Source organism: Micromesistius poutassou (assembly GCF_964030765.1).
Source record: "Micromesistius poutassou genome assembly, chromosome: 11".
Classification (NCBI taxonomy): Eukaryota; Metazoa; Chordata; class Actinopteri; order Gadiformes; family Gadidae; genus Micromesistius; species Micromesistius poutassou.
In genome coordinates this window covers 1,945,136-1,967,293 of record NC_140281.1, presented here as the reverse complement: position 1 = coordinate 1,967,293, position 22,158 = coordinate 1,945,136, and the positions used below count along the sequence as shown (strand labels likewise).

General features: G+C 45.8%; 4 protein-coding genes across 4 annotated transcripts in view; 3 read left to right on the top strand and 1 right to left on the bottom strand.

The window, feature by feature from the left end:
* The first annotated feature begins 6 nt into the window (after positions 1–6).
* LOC311355194 (ribosomal protein S6 kinase alpha-3-like) lies at positions 7–7,089 on the top strand. The gene is made up of 7 exons (XM_084474923.1): positions 7–68; positions 877–1,035; positions 1,544–1,705; positions 1,916–1,992; positions 2,420–2,537; positions 3,043–3,183; positions 3,371–7,089. The coding sequence occupies exons 2-7, from the start codon at positions 919–921 to the stop codon at positions 3,491–3,493; spliced, it is 738 nt and encodes a 245-aa protein (XP_084331049.1). The 5' UTR covers positions 7–68; positions 877–918; the 3' UTR covers positions 3,494–7,089.
* Positions 7,090–8,512: 1,423 nt separating this feature from the next.
* On the bottom strand, positions 8,513–9,965 carry LOC311355864 (uncharacterized protein; the record flags this gene model as incomplete). Its single annotated transcript, XM_084475680.1, is given in 3 exon segments — positions 8,513–9,617; positions 9,619–9,638; positions 9,888–9,965. Coding segments are annotated over 3 exon segments (1,203 nt in total).
* A 510-nt stretch (positions 9,966–10,475) lies between these two features.
* On the top strand, positions 10,476–16,869 carry eif1axb (eukaryotic translation initiation factor 1A X-linked b). The gene is made up of 7 exons (XM_084474995.1): positions 10,476–10,630; positions 11,368–11,451; positions 12,304–12,407; positions 12,701–12,751; positions 13,335–13,416; positions 14,236–14,327; positions 16,176–16,869. Exons 1-7 carry the CDS (start codon positions 10,615–10,617, stop codon positions 16,179–16,181), a joined length of 435 nt encoding a protein of 144 aa, XP_084331121.1. The 5' UTR covers positions 10,476–10,614; the 3' UTR covers positions 16,182–16,869.
* Positions 16,870–18,679: 1,810 nt separating this feature from the next.
* The window catches only part of LOC311355863 (uncharacterized protein), a gene marked incomplete at its 3' end in the record, with an annotated part of 15,211 nt that continues 11,732 nt past the window's right edge, over positions 18,680–22,158 (top strand). Inside the window, exons 1-3 of the mRNA XM_084475679.1 lie at positions 18,680–18,818; positions 19,504–19,593; positions 20,183–20,343. Coding sequence (XP_084331805.1) covers positions 18,782–18,818; positions 19,504–19,593; positions 20,183–20,343 — 288 coding nt within the window. The 5' untranslated portion in view covers positions 18,680–18,781. The remainder of the gene's footprint in view (positions 18,819–19,503; positions 19,594–20,182; positions 20,344–22,158) is intronic.

Here is a 22,158-nt window from a genome sequence, read left to right as displayed (position 1 = left end):
ACCCCACGGAGGAGGTGGAGATCTTGCTGAGATACGGCCAGCACCCCAACATCATCACCCTCAAAGACGTGAGTCCGACCTCCTCTGCCCAGTCTCGCGACCGGGGCGTGGAGCCCAAAGCACACAGCGCCGAATGATGTGTTGTGAACGATTGCGGCCGTTAAGGTGCGTTCACACCAAAAATGAAGGTGTGGCGCGAACCCATGTAAAGTCGACGCGAAGATGCGTTGACTTTAATACGCTGGGTCCCATACAAAGTCAACGCAAAGATGCATTTAGAGGCAAATCTTCCGCCAGCAAAAACCTGGCGGCACGAATTGATGAATGGCGCAGCTGCGGCAACAAACACCCTGGCTCACGTGGATTTCGCTGATGCTACTCACGCGAAATCTGCGTGATGCTTTGTCGTGACAGCCAATCAGCATACACCTCCTGAAGTCCAAATTGGACCGCAACATGGAGGAGGAAGTGATTGTTGCCGTTTCCGGACTCCCGGGGCTATAAGATGACTTCTACGCCAACTGTACAATGAAACTAGGTCCCATATTGATAGTAGTATTATTGTACTATTATTATGGTTGTATTCATATATGTATTAATAAATTATACATTCATGTATTATTCATGTATGTAATAGTGTAGTCAGAGCTATGAATCATTAAACAGTCAGTTCCTAACACAACGGACGTCTATGCGACCTTTAAAACAAACAGTGGATCAAATATCTTAAGCTCAGGTCAGCAATCTCCTGCCACCCCGGATGTCAATCAGGGGTGGGTCCCGACCCTATGGTCGGGTGCCCCTGATGTCCATGGATCTAAACGGTCCCGTCCCACCGTGCTGTGTGAGTGCCTGAACCCCCTGTGGTTGTCCCAGGTGTTTGACGACGGGCGCTCCGTCTACCTGGTCTCTGAGCTCATGAAGGGGGGCGAGCTGCTGGACAAGATCCTGCGGCAGAAGTTCTTCTCGGAGAGAGAGGCGAGCGCCGTGCTGTACACCGTCACCAAGACCCTGGAGTACCTGCACGTCCAGGGGGTGAGCGGGCACGCGCGCACGCACGCACGCACACACACAGTCCACGTTTCAAGTGAAAGTAGCCTGAACTATTAGTACCAGGAACTACTTTTGGAGCATCGAAATGGTCCCTTCAGCCTGTTGTTGTCAGTGTTCCCACCGCGGTCTAAAGACCCACGACGGTAAGCCAAATTAGTCCCATTGATGGAGCTATTATGATCGCTGTCTGTGATCTATGCATTGATCATTCATCTCGATAACACGCGGCGCTACAAGCCAATGTTTACCTGCACTGCGGTACGTGACTATAGGTTGCTTTTGATAACATTGCGGTGTGCAGTTGTATCGCAACGGTTTGGTTTTGGATACCAACAGTCTCCCAAGAGTGAAAGCCGACTTGAAGGAACTGAAAATGTCAAAGTCATGTTGTTTTCATGTTATGGCCAGTTTACGAATGTGATGCATTTGTAGCTAACTCTCTTTATTCTTTACCTGTGTTTGTGCGTGCGTGCGTGTATGTGCACTGCAGGTGGTCCACAGAGACCTGAAGCCCAGTAACATCCTGTACGTGGACGAGAGCGGGAACGCCGAGTCCATACGCGTCTGCGACTTTGGCTTCGCCAAGCAGCTCCGTGCCGAGAACGGCCTCCTGATGACGCCGTGCTACACCGCCAACTTTGTAGCCCCCGAGGTACGACCGCCTCCTGGTTTGTCCCTAACCCCTCGGCCCAGTCCCTTCCTCCACTACCTGGTCTCTATCCATTGCTCTGTCTCGCTCTCTCTCTCTCACGCCCTTGCTCTCTTTCTCCTACATTTTGTTCGTTCTCACACATCCAAAAACAGATTCCCGTTTTTTTCCATTTTCAGACTTCATAATGTGGTATCTCATTTCTGCTGTCAGGTATTGAAGAAGCAGGGGTATGACGCGGCCTGCGACATATGGAGCCTCGGAGTCCTGCTCTACACCATGCTCACGGGGTACGTGATTCGGATTTGTGTCTCTGTTTGTGTGTGTGGAATGTGTATCAGTGTGTGTGCGTGCGCTTGAATGTGTTCCTGGGTCTATTTTGTGTGTGCTTCGGTGTGTTTTAAACCTAGAGTATTGTCACACACATTGGATCTTGAAAATGGCTTCCAGATGGAGGTTCAATCACCTTTCCAGAAGTATAAATGTTTGTATCTCTCAACCCCCTCCCTTCCTCTCTCCTCCCTCCCTCCTTCCCTCTCTCTCTTTACTGTACTCTATCGCCTCCTCCTCTCTCTCTACTGTACTCTATCCCCCCTCCTCCTCCTCTCTCTCTCTCACTCACTCACTCACTCACTCACTCACTCACTCACTCACTCACTCTTGTATTCTATCACTCCTCTCTCTCTCTCCTGTACGCTGTCACTCCTCTCTCTCCAGGTTCACTCCATTTGCGAACGGCCCAGACGACACCCCGGAAGAGATCCTGGCTCGGATCGGCAGTGGGAAATTCTCCCTCAGTGGGGGGTACTGGAACTCTGTCTCCACTGAGGCCAAGGTGGGCACGAGCACACGCACACACACACACACAAACACACAAACAAAAAAAACACGCACACGCACGCACGTGAAAACACACACGCACGAAAACACAAACACACACACACGCATGAAAACACGCACACGCACGAAAAGACACACACGCACACATGAAAACATCACACACAGAAAAACACACAATCACGCATGCACGCACATGAAAACACACCCGCACAAATAACTGCTGAAATAGTCAATACTCAACGGTGTAGGTAAAAATATAATGTGTGGGCTTGCATAACATCTCCACTGCTTATGATATTGATTACCCTGCATCCTCTTATTGGAAATCGATACCCGTAGGATCAATATATGTAAAGTATATCATTACACAACAAGGATGTTTGTTTTTTATTGACGATGTTTGTGGTTGTGGTTTACCGTGTCCAAACGTGTATTGTTTGACCCCGACCATTCGCTCTGACCTCTGACCCCGACCATTCACTCTGACCTCTGACCCCTAGGACCTGGTGTCCAAGATGCTGCATGTGGACCCCAGCCAGAGGCTGACGGCAGGACAGGTGCTGCGGCACCCATGGGTGATACACCGCGAAGCGCTGCCCAAATACACCCTCAACAGACAGGACGCCCCACACCTTGTCAAGGTACACACACACACACATGCCCACGCACATACACACAGACACACAGAAGCGCACATGCACAAGCGCACATGCACAAAAGCACGCACGCACGCACGCACACACACACACACCACAATCCTAACTACATAATGGGACGACGTAAGCTGATACCCTGGCCTGAAGAGTGTTTCCCTGTGTTTACCTCCAGGGCGCCATGGCAGCCACCTACTCTGCCCTCAACAGGAACATATCCACTGTCCTGGAGCCGGTGGGCTGCTCCACCCTGGCCCAGCGGAGGGGCCTGAAGAAGCTCACCTCAACCGCTCTGTGACCTCATAAACACTCCAGACGTACCCCCCCCCCCCCCCCTCGCCTCCTCTCTCACCCCCCCTCCCCCCTCCCCCCTCCCCCCTCGCGCCTCCATTCCCTGAGCACCTCCACTCTGACCTCGACCTGACCTCCCAGTCGGACCTCGCTGGTCTCAGGGAGAGACTACTGATGGACCTAGCAACCACGTTAACGCCAAAAAGAAAGCAAATCAAAACAGCCTCTCTTTCTCTTTCCTCTCTCTCTCTCTCTCTCTCTCTCTCCTCTCACTCTCCCGCGCTCTCTCCCGGGGGGGCCCGGACTGCCGTGGACCATTCCAAAAAAAAAATATTTTGTCTTACTGTGCCCTCACTGGGTTGTTAGCCTTGTTAGCATCCATGCTAGCCCTCTGTGATCCAGAACAGACAAACAGACAGCCGGGCCGGAGAGGTGAGCGATCAAATAGCTTGCCGACATGAGCGCATTAGCAAATGGCTGAAAGGAGCTAGTTCGCGGCTGGTTGAGAGGAGCTAGTTTGTAGCTTACTGGAAGGAGCTATTAGCACCGAGCTGAAAGGAGCTAGTTAGCAGCTAGCTGAAAGAAGCCAGTTACAAGCTGACTGAGAGGAGCTATTAGCGGCTAAAAGCTGAAAGGGAAAATAAATCCTTCCTGTCTCTTAACTGGAGTGGTGTCTTCTCAGTCCCTGTTTCGGACAATCAAGCCTTGCCTTCTTGAAACCAGAGACTCTTAAGGTCAGGAAAAACCAAGACAACATCGAACGTGCTGTATTTATTCCGAAATATTGAGGAACATTAAACAATAGCGTCACAATAATCTCATGTATGCATTTCAAAGACCTACGATCAATGTTATTATACCTATGTATTGTACTGAGCAGTTATATCATGCATTTAAAAGCCTCAAACAGCCTCCGGTGATGACCCTGTCGGCATATAGAGAGTCAGAGCAAGCGTATTGCAGTCAGCCCCTGAACCCTCATTGGCTGATTGAATAGGCCTCGCTATTAGCTGCGTTCATGTGCACCGTGGAAACGTGGAAAGCGCAACTTCAACTTGGCAATTCGGCATTTCAAAATATCGCTCACCCTCCTTACATCGTTACTCCCAAGCTCTAGGCCGTTCTGCTGTTAAGCTATTTGCAAATCGGAGGGTTGGTGACGTGTACCCAACCCTGTGAGGGAAGGTCAGTCGTCCAATTGATAAATTATCCAAAAAGATGCATGAAATTGTCCCAACCGACATGGATACAGAACATGGCTTCCCTACGGAGGCCATGCCTGTTCTACCCAATGCGAAGAATCTGGTCCGACCGTCGAGCCAATCACAGCCTTCAATCAACGACGTCACCCTCACCCCCATAGTGGCCGCACCTTGACCTCTGAAGCACCATGGTGTGTGCAGCGTATTCACGGTTGAACCATTTCCACCTCCAGCTGAAAACGGCTTAAGAGGATGAGGGACAGGGGTGTAGAAAAGCAAGGCAGGAGGGGGGATCCAAACCTTCTCTCTTCCCGATGCCCAAGGCCAGAGCCACCGGAGCACCACGGATGTGTGTGTCCATATGTGTGTGTGTGTGTGTGTGTGACAGGGTTGTGGTTAGGGAGGGGGGGGGGGGGAGGGGACTGAAGTGTAAATATGCGTTAGGCAACTCAGGTTTCTATGAAATGAAAAGACAATGCTATCCTCTCTCTCTCTCGATGCTCAGCTGGAGCTGCTTTAGACACAAGCACACCTGGTTGGCTGATGTAGGCATAGTAACAAGCAGACAGAGCCGTGTCTCACCAGGAACGCAAACCCTTCCAAAGGAAATGACAGGCAACGTTAGTGTAAGTTCTACTGTATTAAATAGCAACCACAAAAATGCTTGAAACCCAGGCTGTACGAGTGTTTCCATTCCATCACTATGTATTTTGAGTTTTGTCCATGTTGCTTTACTCCTGCCTCGGAACAACCCTGTGTGTGTGTGTGTGTGTGTGTGTGTGTGTGTGTGTGTGTGTGTGTGTGTGTGTGTGTGTGTGTGTGTGTGTGTGTGTGTGTGTGTGTGTGTGTGTGTGTGTGTGTGTGTGTTTGCAGGGGACCACTCTGTGTGGCGTTCTCTATAGGATTATGTATTTTGTTTTAAGGCACATGCTGTTGCACGTTGTATGGTGTTCATGTTGGTTTTAGGAATGATGTTGAAATTCCTCTTGTTGCAATCTCCCGTTAAGTCGTAACCTTCCAAACTCCTGTCTGTCAAACAGCTGAATGTGTAACAGTGATGGGTCCTTAAGGTATCATCATCATCGTCATCATCAAATAGCTATCAAGCTTATCAGCTGGATTAGCAGGAGACAGGAGTCCACTTATAGTTGACCTACTATCTAATTAGAATGACTTGAATGTTGTAGGTAAGTCCTGAGGGAAAAATCCACATTTCAAGTACAGGCCTACACTGGGCAGTAGACCATAGGACAAAGGGACCTCCCCTAAAACTACTGTGGGATTCAGGATCTTGCTCAAGGGCACTCCAAACAGCTGTGACCTCTTAATTCTAATTCTTTGTTTTTCATAAGGTTAGGCTCTAATCAGAGGGAACTTCACTTCAAAAATATCCTGGTACATTCAGTGAGGAGGTTGGTAGGACAGTCCGGCTATGTTATATGTTTCAATGTGTTTTTAGACCACAATGGAAGTCTATGCCACTTACCGTAAACACAGTCCTTGTAAGCAGCATCAAAACATTGCAGTTCTTGGGTCGTTTCCACAGGTGATTTGTAGCAATAACGAAATCACAGAATTATGCCAGCCTTGCCACTTTTAATCTACCATTACTGTAACCCAGTCCTGGACCTGTCTGTGCCTATGCTACTGGGCAAAGCTCCCAGTCTGAGATATAGCAGACATTGTATTCTGAGCAGACAATCAATAAGCACTTAATGGAAATGTGATGTTATCCATGGCTCACGCTAACCTAGATCCGGTTAGCGAAGACCCAACTAGGTCTTGGACTTCAAGAACTCCCTCCTGCTTAATAGCAAAGCTTATCGGTTAGATAAAATGCATCAAACCCAATGCTGTGGTAATCTCAAGCCTCTCTCTCTGTAAGTCATTTGAATGTTTGGTAACATAAAGGGATGTATCTGTATAACTTGGGAGAAAAACACAAAAAAATATACAATTTCTTGGCAAATTTATTTTATAAATATATATAAATAATAGGGTATATAATGTGCATAGCATCTTCACCTCAATCATCATTTAGTGTACATATTTGGGGAAGGAGTGGAAGAGTAATGATTGTTGAATGATTATTTTCTTTCTCGTGGACTATGAATAGAGGAATTGCTTTTTCTCCCTTTGGGTCTAACTTGTGTTCCCCTACATCCCCTACATCCCCTCATTTGACCTCCAGAGGTTCATCCACCACTTTGTGTATTTTATTTAGCCCTGCTGCTAGTCAAACTCTCCATTTTTATATCTGCAGTGAGAGTCAGACTTTGTATTGAAAATAAAAAAAAGGTCTTTGACAAAAAAATATGAAATGTTGTTTATTGACCAGCTTATACAATTACAAATATCTTGTGCCTCGAAAGGGCCCACACTTATGAGGAATGCTTCTGAATTTGCACGTCAAATGTTATTGTGGAGTCGTTTTCTTGGATAACATTTTTTTGATTTTACCTGGGATCCAAGGAACAAATAAATAAATATAGTTTGTTTTCAAGTGTTCTTATATTACCATTGTTCTGGTCATCCCTGAATGAGCTGAACAGGAACCAGGATTTTTTACCTGGCCAGAAAAGAGAAAGACCCCAGCAAGCCTCCACTGTGCCAACACTGCACAAAGGGCCATGCGTGTACATCCTTCATCACATTGTTCTGTTATTAATGTTATAATAACGCATTTCCAGATTTGATCAAGTGATTATTAGCCGGAGACGGATGTGGAATGCTAACAATGTGCAGAAAATCGAAGGAATTTCGGCTACCCGCTGAAGGAAGTTGATAAATGTATGTATATCAAGTAATTTCATCATCAGTCAGAAATATTTATAGGCCTATGTAGTTACATATGAACAAAACCTTTATTAATGCTTCAAAGGGGCTTTTTTTATTAAGTCTTACCAGGCAAAGGAAATGTGTATAACTTGTGTAGATGTCTATATCCATGTGGTGAAACCATACTGAACCACTGCACAAACTAACACACACCTACACAGACATGACTCAAAACGTAAAAGTAAACAAACATTTCTTACATTTTGTGGGGATGTGTACAATGAAGCTTAGTTAAAATGAATGAATGAAGTAAAAATGTGTAGTGAATGAATTTGAATCAGAAGCTTTGGAAATTTAACTATGGACTCTTGCATCCGTTTCACTTTTTTTCTTTTTTTTTGTCATATTAAGGTTGAACATTAATATAATTTTAGTTTTATGGCCAAATATGCAATACTACATTACAAAACGTAATGTTATGTGCTAAAGACAAAGTGCTACCTCAAAGAAAAATAAATGGAATGTTCTTTATATAGTAAAGCACAAACCCATATCAAAAACATGAACTGGCATTAGAAAACTGACTGAAAACCGAACCACTCAACAGAACTGAGTTGAAGGAAAATAAAACATAGACATGTCCATAAACATGAGCTGGTCAAACAGTCATGGACATCTCCATTGAAAACAACCGGCATCATTGACGCCACAAACCACAGACCTTAAGCAATTAGGAACAAAGCTAATCTGAGGGGCCTACACAAAGGATAAAATGAATAAAAAAGGTGCAAAATGTATGACCTTAAGTTATGGCTTCTGCTAACAGATGGGACTATTATTTGCCCAATCCAGTTGCAAGAGAACATATGTTTGTACGTATGTACTAAGTACATATGTATGTAAGACAGTAAATAAATAATAGTGCAAACTCAGAAGTGAAAAGTCACTTTTGTAAGGCTATTGCGACAGATGATGTCAGACATATCTGCTCTGTCATATCATATCTGTCCTGGGTCTGAGGGACTAACTACCATCACATTGTTATGTCAGTAACAGTCTAAGTCTTCTGTGGTGGTTCCCTCCTCCTCCTCCTCCTCCTCCTCTCCCCCCTCCCCATGCCCCTTCTTCTTGTTGTGGTTCCTCATGTGCACCAGCAGTCCCCTCTCTGTCATCTCGTAGATCTGGCACTCGGGGCAGTAGAACGGAGTGACCCCGATGTGCCTGACCTGGTCCTTCAGGTATGCGTCCAAGTTCCGGAAGTCCTTCTCGCAGATCTTGCACTCGGGAATGATCCCCGGGTGCTCCTTCTCAAAGTGGACCCTGATGCCGAAGCGACCCTTGACCCCTCTCTTCCTGATCTTGCCGGGGGCTTTGAAGGAGCACAGGGGGCACTGGAAGACGGCCGCCTTGCTGGCGTGCCGGCGTATGTGGTCGTCCAGGACCAGCTGGTTGCGGCAGTGCTTCTGGCACATGTCGCAGAAGAAGCTCTTTCTCACGCCGTTGTGGTGCAGCTGCTTCAGGTGCACGGAGAAGCCGGCCATGTTCTTGAACACCTTGCCCGGCGGCGGACACAGGCTGCACACCACCGCCTTGGTCCTCGGGTGCGTCCTGTGCGGCGACAAACCGTCCTCCTCGCTGGTGATTCTCCCGCCGCTGGACAGGCTCTGTGAGCTTTGGAGATTGTTACACGCTTTGCTGTTGACGTCCGGTCGTCTCTGCCCCAACGGTGCGCCGTACTTCCCGGTCTTTTTGGCCAAGGGCCTACGCAGGTGTTCCCTGCCTGTGGGAGGCTTGGACTCGTCCTCTGTGGTTGGAAACTGGAGCTGGAACTCGTAACTGTCCCCTTCCGTCTCCAGGTCAGAGTATTCTACGAGGTAGACCCCGTGCTGCTCCTCCAGCTCCTTCATGGAGTCTCCCACCGTCATCTCCTCGCCCATAAAAAGTGTGCCCTCATCCTGTGGGGGCAGGACGTACGCTAGCTCCAGACTGTCTGTGTCATAGTCGATGCCCTGGCCTCTCACCTCCTGGCACCACTCTGGGTGTGTGCCCTCTATTCTGATCATGGCGATTTGGTCCATTCCAAAATGGTCCCAGTTTCCATTCTCCACACTGGCTGAAGTGGATTCCTCTTCGTCGGCCACCCCACAAACTCAGTAAACACTCAGAGGAATCCTTAATGAGGAAGAAAACCATATGTTGATGGCAATCATATCGTTCTATTGATGAATACGTATGAGTACTAAGATACATGGTGTGTGTGTGTGTGTGTGTGTGTGTGTGTGTGTGTGTGTGTGTGTGTGTGTGTGTGTGTGTGTGTGTGTACACACACACACACACAGATGGTACTGATAAAGTGTCAATCTGTAGTTACTTCAGAATAAATATGATGCATTAATGAACACATCATTACATATTTCTTACCACACTCAGAAGATCTTCACTTGAGTAAGCGTTCTGTACCCAATCAGAAGTCAGCACCCTAGTTCTAGAGTCAGTCATCGTTAATGCTAACTAGAAACAACCCCCACATAAACCTAGCTCACCAAAAGTGCTTTAATTCGCGATATACGTTTCTCTATTCTCACGTATATGGACTATATTATTGCAAAAACCAAAGAGCAAAACGTGCATTTAAATATATCAAATATCACCTCAAGGAAAAGGTTATTCGGGAAAATAAATAATGTGTATAATATTGAAGAGTCGGACTCCTGCAGCAGACCGCCCTCTGGTGCGATGGATGAATGAGACGTGGCCTGTCAAGAATACACTATATTCACTACATAAGAATACACTACAATATCACCTCATATACTATAGTATTCACCGTTATAAGAGCTTTTCACTAGGAAAAAACATCAACCCTACTCGGTTAATGCAATACAGAAGTCATACCATCACAGAAACGTCGTTTATTCCCCCCCACCACCCAAAGGATCTAGCGTCCATGTTTTGTAAAAAACGAAGGTTTTAATAAAGCACCGCGTATTTGAATGGTGCGACCGACGCATGCGTGAACCGGCGGCGCTAGCAGTGACTACCATTCCTCCTCCCGAGTAGCTCTACTTAGCTCATTCCGGTAAACAGTACAGCACAACGCTGACTTATCCTCGTCGACTGCGTCTCTTCACCGCGACCGGTCAGGAATATGCCCAAGAATAAAGGTAAAGACGCGTGAAGTGGTGTTAAGTGAGGAGTCCGCGTGGCGGTGCGAAGGTCTTTGGCGCTGTTTTCGGTCCGCCGTGTCAGACACACGCAGTGAAAACGTGACACCAGTCTGCTAATGCTATAGCTAACCCCTGTGTCGGAGAGCGTTCGGCTCTTTAGAAGACAGCTTTTTGTATCGACTTTCGTTCAAATCGTCGAGTGTCTTAAGTTGTGGTCCACGGCGGACACGGTGAGGCTTGTCTTTACAGGTGTATGGTGAGAAAGTGGATGTTAGCGCGCCCCCCCCCCCCCCACCCCCCAACACACACACACACACACACACACACACACACACACACACACACACACACACACACACACACACACACACACACACACACACACACACACACACACACACACACACACACCATCATTCAGATCAACCATTGTGAGGCTCATACTAGCTTGAAGAGCTAGCCGTGACTAGCCTCTTGGCTACATTGTAAAACCCCACCCCCGGCTGTCCAATGTACATTTTTATATTCTTTCAAGTTCATCTATGATCATGTGAAGTGACAATCGGGCCAGAGTTGCACGTTGCAGCTTACGAAGTTCATTGAGTTTTTTTTCATGTCCCAAATCTACAATCGTGATTGGGATGTTGGTTGTTTACATGAACTGATTGATTAATGAGTCAATATATTCAATTCGTTAAGTCCACTCTAATATCCGTATTTTCCGTCTTTGACAGGAAAGGGAGGAAAGAACAGGCGACGTGGTAAGAACGAGAATGAGTCCGAGAAGAGGGAGCTGGTGTTCAAAGAGGATGGCCAGGGTAAGTTTCATCCCACATGAGATCATCTGAGATGTCATTCATTCACAGAAACTGTCAGTTAATCAGCATGAGAAATTGTCAAAGCATTGTTTCATACTATTGCTATATGTCTTAAATATTTTTTTCTTTATTAAAGTTGATAACATTTCAATGTCATCATACTTACATACTAGCTGAATTGTTATTTCTTCGGACAAATTAACTTATTGTAAGTCACTTTTAAATGTAATAGTTCGTTTTTCAATATTGCTATTTGAGTGTTTAGGTTACATTGCTTTATATTGCGTGGGGCCTAAGGGACTGCATTTTTCTTTCATTTGTTTTTAATGTGTGAGATAACATATTTTAGGTTATATCATCTGAATTTAACGTTTGAAGAACTGCTCTGGTGTTAATGTACTTTAGACTAAGCGTCAAGGTGTGAATGTCTCCTGACTTGTTTTCATGCTCAAGCACAATCTAGTTGGAAGAATGAACCAGAACAAGACCCTACCTCCCTCCCCCTTAATATTCCACTGATGGTCTCATTGTAAGGCCCACTTTAGTTCAGAACTAGAACTTGCCTCACTCTTAATATTCCACTGATGGTCTCATTGTAAGGCCCACTTTAGTTCAGAACTAGAACTTGCCTCACTCTTAATATTCCACTGATGGTCTCATTGTAAGGCCCACTTTAGTTCAGAACTAGAACTTGCCTCACTCTTAATATTCCACTGATGGTCTCATTGTAAGGCCCACTTTAGTTCAGAACTAGAACTTGCCTCACTCTTAATATTCCACTGATGGTCTCATTGTAAGGCCCACTTAGTTCACCAATCTAATTCTCCAGCCTTTTCTCTCTGCGTTGTCCAGAATATGCTCAGGTGATAAAAATGCTTGGGAACGGACGTCTGGAAGCCATGTGCTTTGATGGAGTCAAGCGGCTTTGTCATATCAGAGGAAAACTCCGGAAAAAGGTATGAATTCCTGTCCAGTTGCACCTCTCTCCTAGGACAGAGCCCTGGGCACACTGCCAGCTCAACACTTTGTCATCAGTTAGCCGTGGACTCAATGGCTCTGTGAGGGGTGCACTGGGTTCACACCCTCTCTTTTGACATGTGTATCTGTGATATCTACGCCTATATATGTTGTGTATATATATTACATATGGTGTATATATTTTATTTTCTTTGTCAGTGTCATAGGATCAACATGTTGTATAAATATGTTTTTGTTTCCTCTTCCTTCCTCCTCTGGCATTCTCTTCTAGGTGTGGATAAACACATCAGATATCATTCTGGTGGGGTTGAGAGATTACCAGGTATGTATCAATGACAGTAGGACTAGTAAAAAAGTACCACATTCTTTCAAACATAAATATATTTATATATGGCTGTTAAAGAAACATTTGATATTGAATAGTTCACGGTCACGTCAACCCAAATTACAGAATAGTCTTAAATTTCGTAGCAGGGGTCACATCATTAAGTAAAAAGCTGCTCTAAAACAGCTCCTTAACTTGAATGGGAATAAGCATCATTCTAAGCTAGCTAGTAATCAGTCTTTGCAAGTTTCATTACAATTATCGTGGCCCACATTACCCTGCACTGTCCAGTTTTGGGTATTTATGACGACCAAATAAACACAGATGCTACGCAGTTCGAGTCCTGCTGACAACCGATGTTGTAAAATAATAAATAGGAGGAACTCAGGCAATGTCTGGGGTGTCGTTCACTGTCATTCACACTCCAAGGCAATTAACAGGCCCTCTATTAACACATTCCTACCACTCAATCTCAGTTACATTTTTCGGCTTAAAGTGTACAAGTGTGTGCAACTGGCGTCGTAAAGTAGCCTCCTCTGTACGCGATGTCTGAGTGGCTGCTGTTCTCTTCCTCCCTCAGGACAACAAGGCGGACGTCATCCTCAAGTACAACGCAGACGAGGCTCGCAGTTTGAAGGCCTATGGAGAGCTGCCCGAGCACGGTGAGTGGCCGACACACGTCCACACCTGACTGGAGCTCCAGCCTCACGTAGAACCTGCCCTGATCAGATCTAGAAGGACTTCTCGGGGCAGACCGTAGAGTAGAGCTGTAGACGGTCGGCCGGAAACCATAAACTGCCAATGGGCGGCGCGACGGATGGTTTCCTGTTCGTTACCGAGACTAATTTGTACCGACCACTAATTTGTGCTAGTGGATGAACATCAAATGGGGCTTTTAATGAGTGTATATTTAAGCTTTTTCTTTTTTTTTTTTGTGACAAGTCTACATGATGTTACTTTGAAGCTGTCACAAAGTTTTCTGTTTGCGTAGCCAATTACGTGCTTACAGATCCCTGCCTCCAGCAATGATTGGTCAAAACAAATATGAAGCAAAAGGAAGTGAAATTCCCCATTCACCCAGATGGCAGCTCTTCTGCCATCAGACATGAGGTCCTATACAAAATATGATTTGTGGGACTAGCCCTACCCTGCACGCCGGTAGCCTTGCAGCAAAAGTGGATAAAAAGAGTCCATGTGCTGACTAGAGTGAATCGATGATATTTACTACTAGACTGGCTTTTGGCATATGTTACATTAGATTGTTACCTCAGATTGGGTTGTTAATTGCAGTGGTTCACTTTTTATAGTTGTATTTAGATCCCTTTCTGTGCACACATATCTGACACTGTGACTTCTTCCAAAATGGCGGTTTTTAGGAACGCTGCATATCCATGATGGTCATTGTTCACGCAATGACTTGGTTTCCCTCGGGATGTTGTGAAGTACTTGTTTAGCTAACCCTGCTCCCTGCTTTTCTCCAGCCAAAATCAACGAGACGGACACATTCGGACCAGGAGATGATGATGAGATCCAGTTTGACGATATTGGTGATGATGATGAAGACATTGATGATGTAAGTTTCCCCCCCCCGCCCCAAACAAATCCTTGTTTGTATTTATACATGTATGTTATGGGTGCAAGAGTTCAGGTGGGTCACCAGCATTTTTGGTCACAGTTATGTTTTTCCTTGGTGCTATATTTATTGGGTACCTTTTTTATAAACCCCGGGTCTTCTCACTAATAGGCCTTTCACACATGCACTGTGCGCCGGACATTCTCCGAATAATACCCAGAGGGGCTGTATGAGTTTACCCGGCCAGGCCCTTAGTGTAAAGTCCGGCGAGCTGGAGAATCCACAACGAGCGAGTGGGCGTGTTGATGGCGTTTCTATCATGTGACTGCCGCCCAACCAGGAGCATGGAGTGTAGCTTCATACTTTTCTCTTGCCTGTATAATGCATTCCAAATTCTGGATTCCACTTCTCTGGTTGGTATTGTGAATACGTCACATTATAATAAAAGCAGTATTGATATCACCGCAGAAAGAGTCAGCATTACAGAGTTGGAAGCCTCCTCCGTGATGTGATGTAAGCAAAACTTTGCAACTTCCGCTGCAAACCTTTTGGGTCCCGTCCTGCCTCCTACACGCTCTAACCAGATGCCAGCCCTCGCCTGAAGTATACGTAGTATCTCGGATCTGTGTGAACACGTCTGATGCGGCTTATCTCCGGTTGTGTGTTGCACGTGTAAAAAGGGCAACTCCGGATTATCCACAGACCGGGTTCTACGGAGTTGATCCAGAGTTCATGTGTGAAAGGCCAATAAGATACCAAATGCTATTCCTTGAATATCTGCCCTAACATGAGAGCCGTAAATGCTATAAACACAGCCAAGCCTTTCGTGATGACCAAGTATCGATATGAGTTGGTTGAACAACCAATTGCTGAAAACCTAGTAACATTTCCGGATCACTGCCATTACGGCTATGATGTGAATTAAAAGACTATCCTTGCCAGGAGAGGCAGGTAAAGGATAAGGTGCGTCTGAAGTGAGATGCTTTCATGTGGAGCGAGCGAACCCCCACCGGCCTTGTGTCCCTCACGCCGGCCAGTTACACATGGATAGTGTCGCCACAAACGGCTCGATCTGGTTGACTCTCCCGCTAGTATAATTTGAGAATGAGACTGTTGCTTAACTACGATTTGTAATATTGAGGCCCAAAGCCATTCAAGGAAGCAGGAGGTGTTTGAATTGAAACCTCATTCACAGCCTCCACTTTCTCTAGCTGGTGGATTGAATTCAAATTATTTCGTATGTAATCCCCTCTGCCTGTTGTTCTCATGACTTGTGACGTTTTATAGGAAATACGATTTTTATTGTAGCCAAAACAATCATAAAAAGCTGGCTGGGGTTGGGTTATGGATTCCCCCGCACCCTGATTAACACTATCCCATAGTTAACGGCCTCCTCCCGCGTCTCTGACTTCTGCTTTCCCTCAACATGTATCTCCAAATGAGTAAGAAGTCCAGGCCTTCCCCTGTTCTTCATTCATAAATACTCAAATGTCGATACAACAATGAAAAACACTCAAATATTGTAAATAAGTATGGAACAGTGTTTGTGTAACAAACCCAGCTGCTAGATTCGGTGGTCCAGTTGCTTATCGATATATATATATATATATTGAACATGTTTTGTATTTATATTGATCAAACGTCTGTCACGATACGACCATTTATTGTTTTATTGCCCAGGCCTAGTCCAGTAAATTGTCTTGCGTTCCTCTCACTAGCCTTTGAGCTGCATTTAACAGGTCATTTAAGTGATGTCCACTTTGAGCGGCATCAGCAGCCGTGGTATACAAGCCCTGTCTAACAGGAGTAATGTCTGTTATTAATGTGTCTGTGTTCTCTCCCCTTCAGATCTAAAGGGCCGCTGCCAGAGGGAAGGGTGGAATGTTATTGGAGATGCCCCAGTTGGGATTTTTGTTTTCCTCCAGCCATTACCGCACATTGACTTCTATTTTTTTTTTTTTTTTTTTAATAAGGTCACCATTGTACCGGTCCAACAGTATGTCTCTGGAATCTCTTTCCCATCATTTCGTTTTGTTTACTGTTTTAATAAATGTATTTTGTGTCAATATAAATGCCTCCTACATAAGTCAAAAAAATATATTTTGGACATTGACAACTTATCTTTTGGCGAACAATTTAAATTGTACTCTTCCGGCTAGACTTTCACATTATGCAAGAACGAAAATCTTGGGTAACTGCTGGATAATTAGAACTGGGGTGTCAAAGATGACCTGTGGCTGATCTCCACATCTGGAGCGGCATTAGATTTGGGGTAAATTCATTAAATCTTCTTGCTGTCCAAAATGGGCAAACGGAAATTCAACTCCCACCGTACCCATATATGGTCTTTGTCATTTGTGCAATGCACTCTCACTACTCTCTCGAGGTTGTCCGTAACTGTCCACGACCGAACACCACCGTTTGACCAACGAGCTACGATGCGCTATCTTTTTAAATGTATTTATATCGATTTCACCACAAGTGGAATTTCCTAACAAGTACAGAATCTCTGGATTCGCAAATAAAAAGATAAACCATTCAATTGTTTGTCTTATTGCAAGCACTGCGATGTATTATAATGATGTACAGTTGTGCATGGGATAGACTGGTGTCATCCATGAATGGAGAGGTTGAAGCCACTGATGTTGCCTCGGTATTGATTTTTAAACCTTTTCTTTTTGTTCTGTTGTATTGCATTAAAAAACGACTTGCAGGGAGAACAGAAGTACACTTTGTTTTGGTTGCAACTAAATGAATTCCCCCCCCCCTTATTCGAATCCGAAATACTTATTTTGTGTGTCCCTCATTTGTTTCTGTATCTTTTTTAGTTTTTATTCTGCTCACCTTATGGTGGTAAGACACGGCTGTGTCCTCAATGTTCTGTTGGTTCTCCCTCGACCAATAGGAGCACACTGCTCCCCTCAATTATCCAACTGTTCTGTGTTTGAACCGATGTTACTATCGGTTTTCAATAAAGATCTTAACTCCACATAATGGGGTAGTCTCCTTGATCATTTCTCATAGAGCTGATGCACGCTAGGGGGCGATGTTGAGCCATAAATCCTTCACAGTGGGATCCCATGGATCAGGCATGCAAACTAGTCACCTTTCGGCGAAATTCGCCGTTTTTTTAACAAAATTGGCCACTTGTGTGATTCGTGGAGATCCATTGAGAAAACATTGCGTGGGCAGGTCAAATTTTTTTGTTTATTTTTTTTACATACATTTTTTTTTATAATTCTTTTTAATATAATTTTTTATTTATTATATAATTTAAAAAAAATAATTATTTTTATTTTTATTTTTAACTCCCCGGAGTATAACCCTGGAACCCCCTAGTGGGTCTGTGTTTTCCTTGGCTCACGCATCATTCTCACCTTTTTCACCCCAAACCAGTTTGCATGCCTGCATGGATGTAATTGGTAAGAATGGGTACTGCTGAGGTAAACTGGACCACCCCATGGATGTATTTACCAATTTTTTTTTTACCACAGTCCGTATTTTTTTATTTATTTTCAACATTAGAAATAACCATCCATGCTTTTGAATGTCGAGACACATTTAAGTGAACTAAAGTAGTTGATTAATTTAATGGTATTTGGCCTGCAGCAACAAAGGCATTGGCGGTATTATAACGAGGGGCGGGCAGGAGGTAGAGCGGGTGTCGTGGTGTCCCTGAGCAAGACGACTCACCCTAATTGCTCTTGACGAGCTGGCTGTCGCCCTGCGTGGTTGACTTCGCCGTCGGTGTGTGAATGTGTGCATGAAAGGGTGAATGTCAGTCAACACTGTAAAGCGCTTTGGATAAAAGCGCTACATAAATGAGGACCATTTACCATTTACGGCGTTTTGTTGTTTCCAGTTGACCGATTCTATTTTACAATATATAAATCTATCTTAAATGCTGCATCACCCATCATGCATGTTCATTAGAAAGCAATTCAAGTGTTGTTTGTAAAGCAATCCTATTTGAAAACTTACTGTGTGTGTGTGTGTGTGGGGGGGGGGGGGGGGGGGGGGGGGGGGGGCATCCAACCGATGACGTAATGATTCCCTGCACGTGTGATTCTCAATCTTAGAATCGATGCGGGAGTTAATTTGGGATGAAGCGCTGCTAAATCCAGCACACGCGTCCGCGCATCAATGGGTTTTGTTGACACTGGTTTCCTCTGTTGTCATCCTCTATCTCCCTGCTCATTCTCTCAACCCTCCCTCCCTCTCCCTCCATCCCTCTCGAGTCTCTTTCTCTCTCGCTCTCTCGCTCTCTCTCTCTAGCATCTCGCTCTATTCCTCTTTCTGGCTCTCTGGCATAAAGTCCCTGTTCAGTTCTTGGCGTTCCTTCCCCCTGCTTGCCGCAGTCTTTATATCGAGCCGTGTGTCCGCATCGAGTCAGTGTTGAGGGCTCCTGGGTGGATGTGACTGAGGCCGGTGGAGGAACACACTGACCCGCTGAGATGACCACCGTGGCCCCGACACACCACGAGGTGACAGGTGAGACGGATGTCATGGGTGTATGCCTTACCGCTCAGGCTATGGGCCTACGTCACAAAATGGCAAAAAGGTGTGTCTCAAGGGATGCATTAAATATGAATGCATTCATGTGTGCACATCTGTATCATAGCGTCGGGTGTGGTGCAGAGGATTTTTCTTTTCTCGTGACTGTTGACGTCCATCTGTGATCAATCAAAAACAGTGGATCTGTTTATTTCTGCATGGCGAGGGGGGTACTAGAGCTGCACCTTGTTGGCAAAGGGTCATGTGTTGGATGGTTTAACGCACCTCTGCGTATATATCGACGATATTGACGCGTGTAACAGAATTACCCAAGGGTGTCAACCCTTGTGAACAGTGAGCTGTAATGGGTGCGATGGTCACATGCATGTAGAATGGCTTTGTGTGTGTGTGACAGCTTGCTAAATTCATTAAACTGACGTTTGACAAGCGGTACCGGAGTTTTTCTACATAAAGCGTCGACGGCGGAGGGTGTATGATGCTCAGTGACCTTGACAGCACCGCACATGAGAGTGATGTTAACACGGGAGCGCCTGTGCTTCATCCTGACGAGATGAACGGGTGTTTCAATTTCAATCTAGAACCTGCCATGTTTACCTTGCGCACAAAGTAGCATCCCTCGACAATGACATATGGTCTACTGTCTGTCTTCTCGGAAATGCAGTGCTGACACCTCCCCCAGTGCGGCATCTGACCAATAGGAACCCGTCCCCATCCCGAGCCTTGGCCAGTCCTGGCAGCACTCCGCCAGCAGGTAAAGCGTCACCGCCACACACGTCATCACTGCTCTCACAGCGTCATCCTTCTCTATGTACACATGTATCAAACAATTTGTACTTTAGTTTCAGTACTTCAGTTTATAACGGAAGTACAATCGCACAGGCGTTCAGGACTGTTCAGGAGAACAATAGCAATGTAATATGCATTCAATGTAAACGGTTTCACTTCAAACAAATCAATAGGTTATCGGTAATAAACTAGCCTACTCATGAGTCCTCATTAAAGCCTCTTAGGCCTCCTGCTCAAAGTATACCATTGAATAGACCAGTGTGTGGGCATGGGGATCGAACCTAGTACCTTCTGGCTGGGAGCTTGAACACCCGTACCGCTACGCTGTGCTGCCCTGGTGCATGTTTGTCAGATGGCATATAGCCTGGGGTTTAGAGCAGCAAATAGGACCAAAGGGAAGCTCCAACAGGCAGCCTTTGGCCAAAGATTCACTGGTGAACTTAACAAAAAATGTGCCTGAATTGATTTGTAAAAATACGTGTGTGTGTGTGTGTGTGTGTGTGTGTGTGTGTGTGTGTGTGTGTGTGTGTGTGTGTGTGCGTGCGCGCGCGCAGAGCTGTCGGAGCTCCTGCGCGACAAAGAGCGTCGCGCCCAGCAGCAGCTGGGCCGCTGCGTGGAGGAGCGGGAGAGGAGGCTGGAGGAGCAGAGGAGGAAGGAGACCAGGCGCCGCGCCGCCGCCGAGGAGAAGAGGAGGCTGCAGCAGGAGGAGGAGAAGGTCAGAGGTCAAACCCTTTTTGGGCAAAGCCTGTGAAATGTTTCTGAGAGCGGGATGCGCCGGGGGGAAATCCGTAAATGTTGGAACTTTGGAGGAAGTGCAGACTACACAAAACTAGTGGGGGGGGGGGGGGGTGGTTCAGACCACGCAGTCCTGAGTCTGAGCTTCAGTCAGCCGGCGTTGACCCCGCGGGCGACACCGGAGCAGGAAAGTGTTGCGTCACGTTGTGTGGCGTTTGCGACTCGAGTGGCAAGAGAGGAGAGAGAGAGAGAGAGAGAGAGAGAGAGAGAGAGAGAGAGAGAGAGAGAGAGAGAGAGAGAGAGAGAGAGAGAGAGAGAGAGAGAGAGAGAGAGAGAGAGAGAGAGAGAGAGAGAGAGAGACCCTAGGCGGACTGAAATGCTATCGTATGCATTTTTTCTCCCGGCAAAAATGCGCCTTCAACGACTCGTCGATACATTCTTGGATTGATTGATATACAGACATACGTTCTGCTCGTTTGAAAACACACGTTTGACGACACCCGCAAAAAATTGACTGCACTTTGCATCGCAGACGACGGGCTCAGTGTAGCAGCTCGTATCGATTAGAGGGAGCGTTTCCTTAAGGCACGACGCAACGCCACGTGACGCCACGCTTGCGTTGCCCAGTGTAGCAGGGAGTCCCGTGTACAGTGTATTAATGTACTTTCAGATTAAACGATTCTGACAAGATATTAGGTAGTGTGGTGGGTGGTGGGTACATCCCTCTGTGATACGTTATGGTCATTGCTGTTGTTTTTTGATCCTGTTGTCCATCAATCTAAGTGACGTTAAACCACTGCTGTACTATAGATAGAGGACATGGGTATCCTTGTCGCTCTATTTAGTTGAAAATACAATATGGATCTCTGAGGCCTTTTATCATCAAGCTTTAGCAGGTTTGGGACTGAAGTGTATGCTGGGATCTGTTGCTATGTGGGAACCAGTGCTAGCCCTCTCTCTTCATCACATACTAACCTTGTGTTACCAGCCAATCACAACCTTCTGTCTTACCCTTCATGACTTTCCAGCTAACCCTCTTTGTTTGGAACTCTCTCTTGTCAAGTGCTTACTCTCCTCATATCACCAGCTGAATCTATATGTGTTATCTCTGTGTTATAATCTAACTTGGCTTCCTAGCTGTTTTTTTTATTGTGTTGGGCTGCCTCGCTCTGTATTACCAGCTAAATGTGTGTCGTGTGGGGGCTGTGTTGGGGGCTAATGCTAACTCTTCTCTTACCAGCTAAATCTTACTGTGTAACAGCTTACTCCTAATATTCTCAGCTAAATCTCCTTGTGTTATCATCAACCTCTTCCTCCTCGCTAAGTCTCACTGTGTTGGGCTAACTTGCTTTGTATTAGGAGCTAACTCTCTTTGTGTTACTCTCTATGTAGTTTTGACTGCCATGGGACCTCTGGTCCACCTATGATAGCTTTCATAAGCCATTCGCACACCAGACGAGCCATGGAGGAAGATTTGATTGTAGGTCTAGATTTGAGCTCTGGTTCTGTGTTTAATGTGATGGGTGGCAATTGATTGATTGATGAGTGGTGCACCAGGGCTTTGAGCAGTGCTGGAGGTTATGTCACGGCGCCATCGGACGGCAGTGTCTGTTGAGTCATTGAAAATGTGTAGAACGTTGTCTGACAGCGCGTACAGTGTGCAACCATCTATCGGGTTCAAAGATAAAATAACACCACTCCATGTCCGCAGGGCTGTTTGTGTGTTTTTTATTGATTGGGTGTGTGTATTTACATACAATTACATCCCTCCCCTAATTTCCTAACACACTAATTT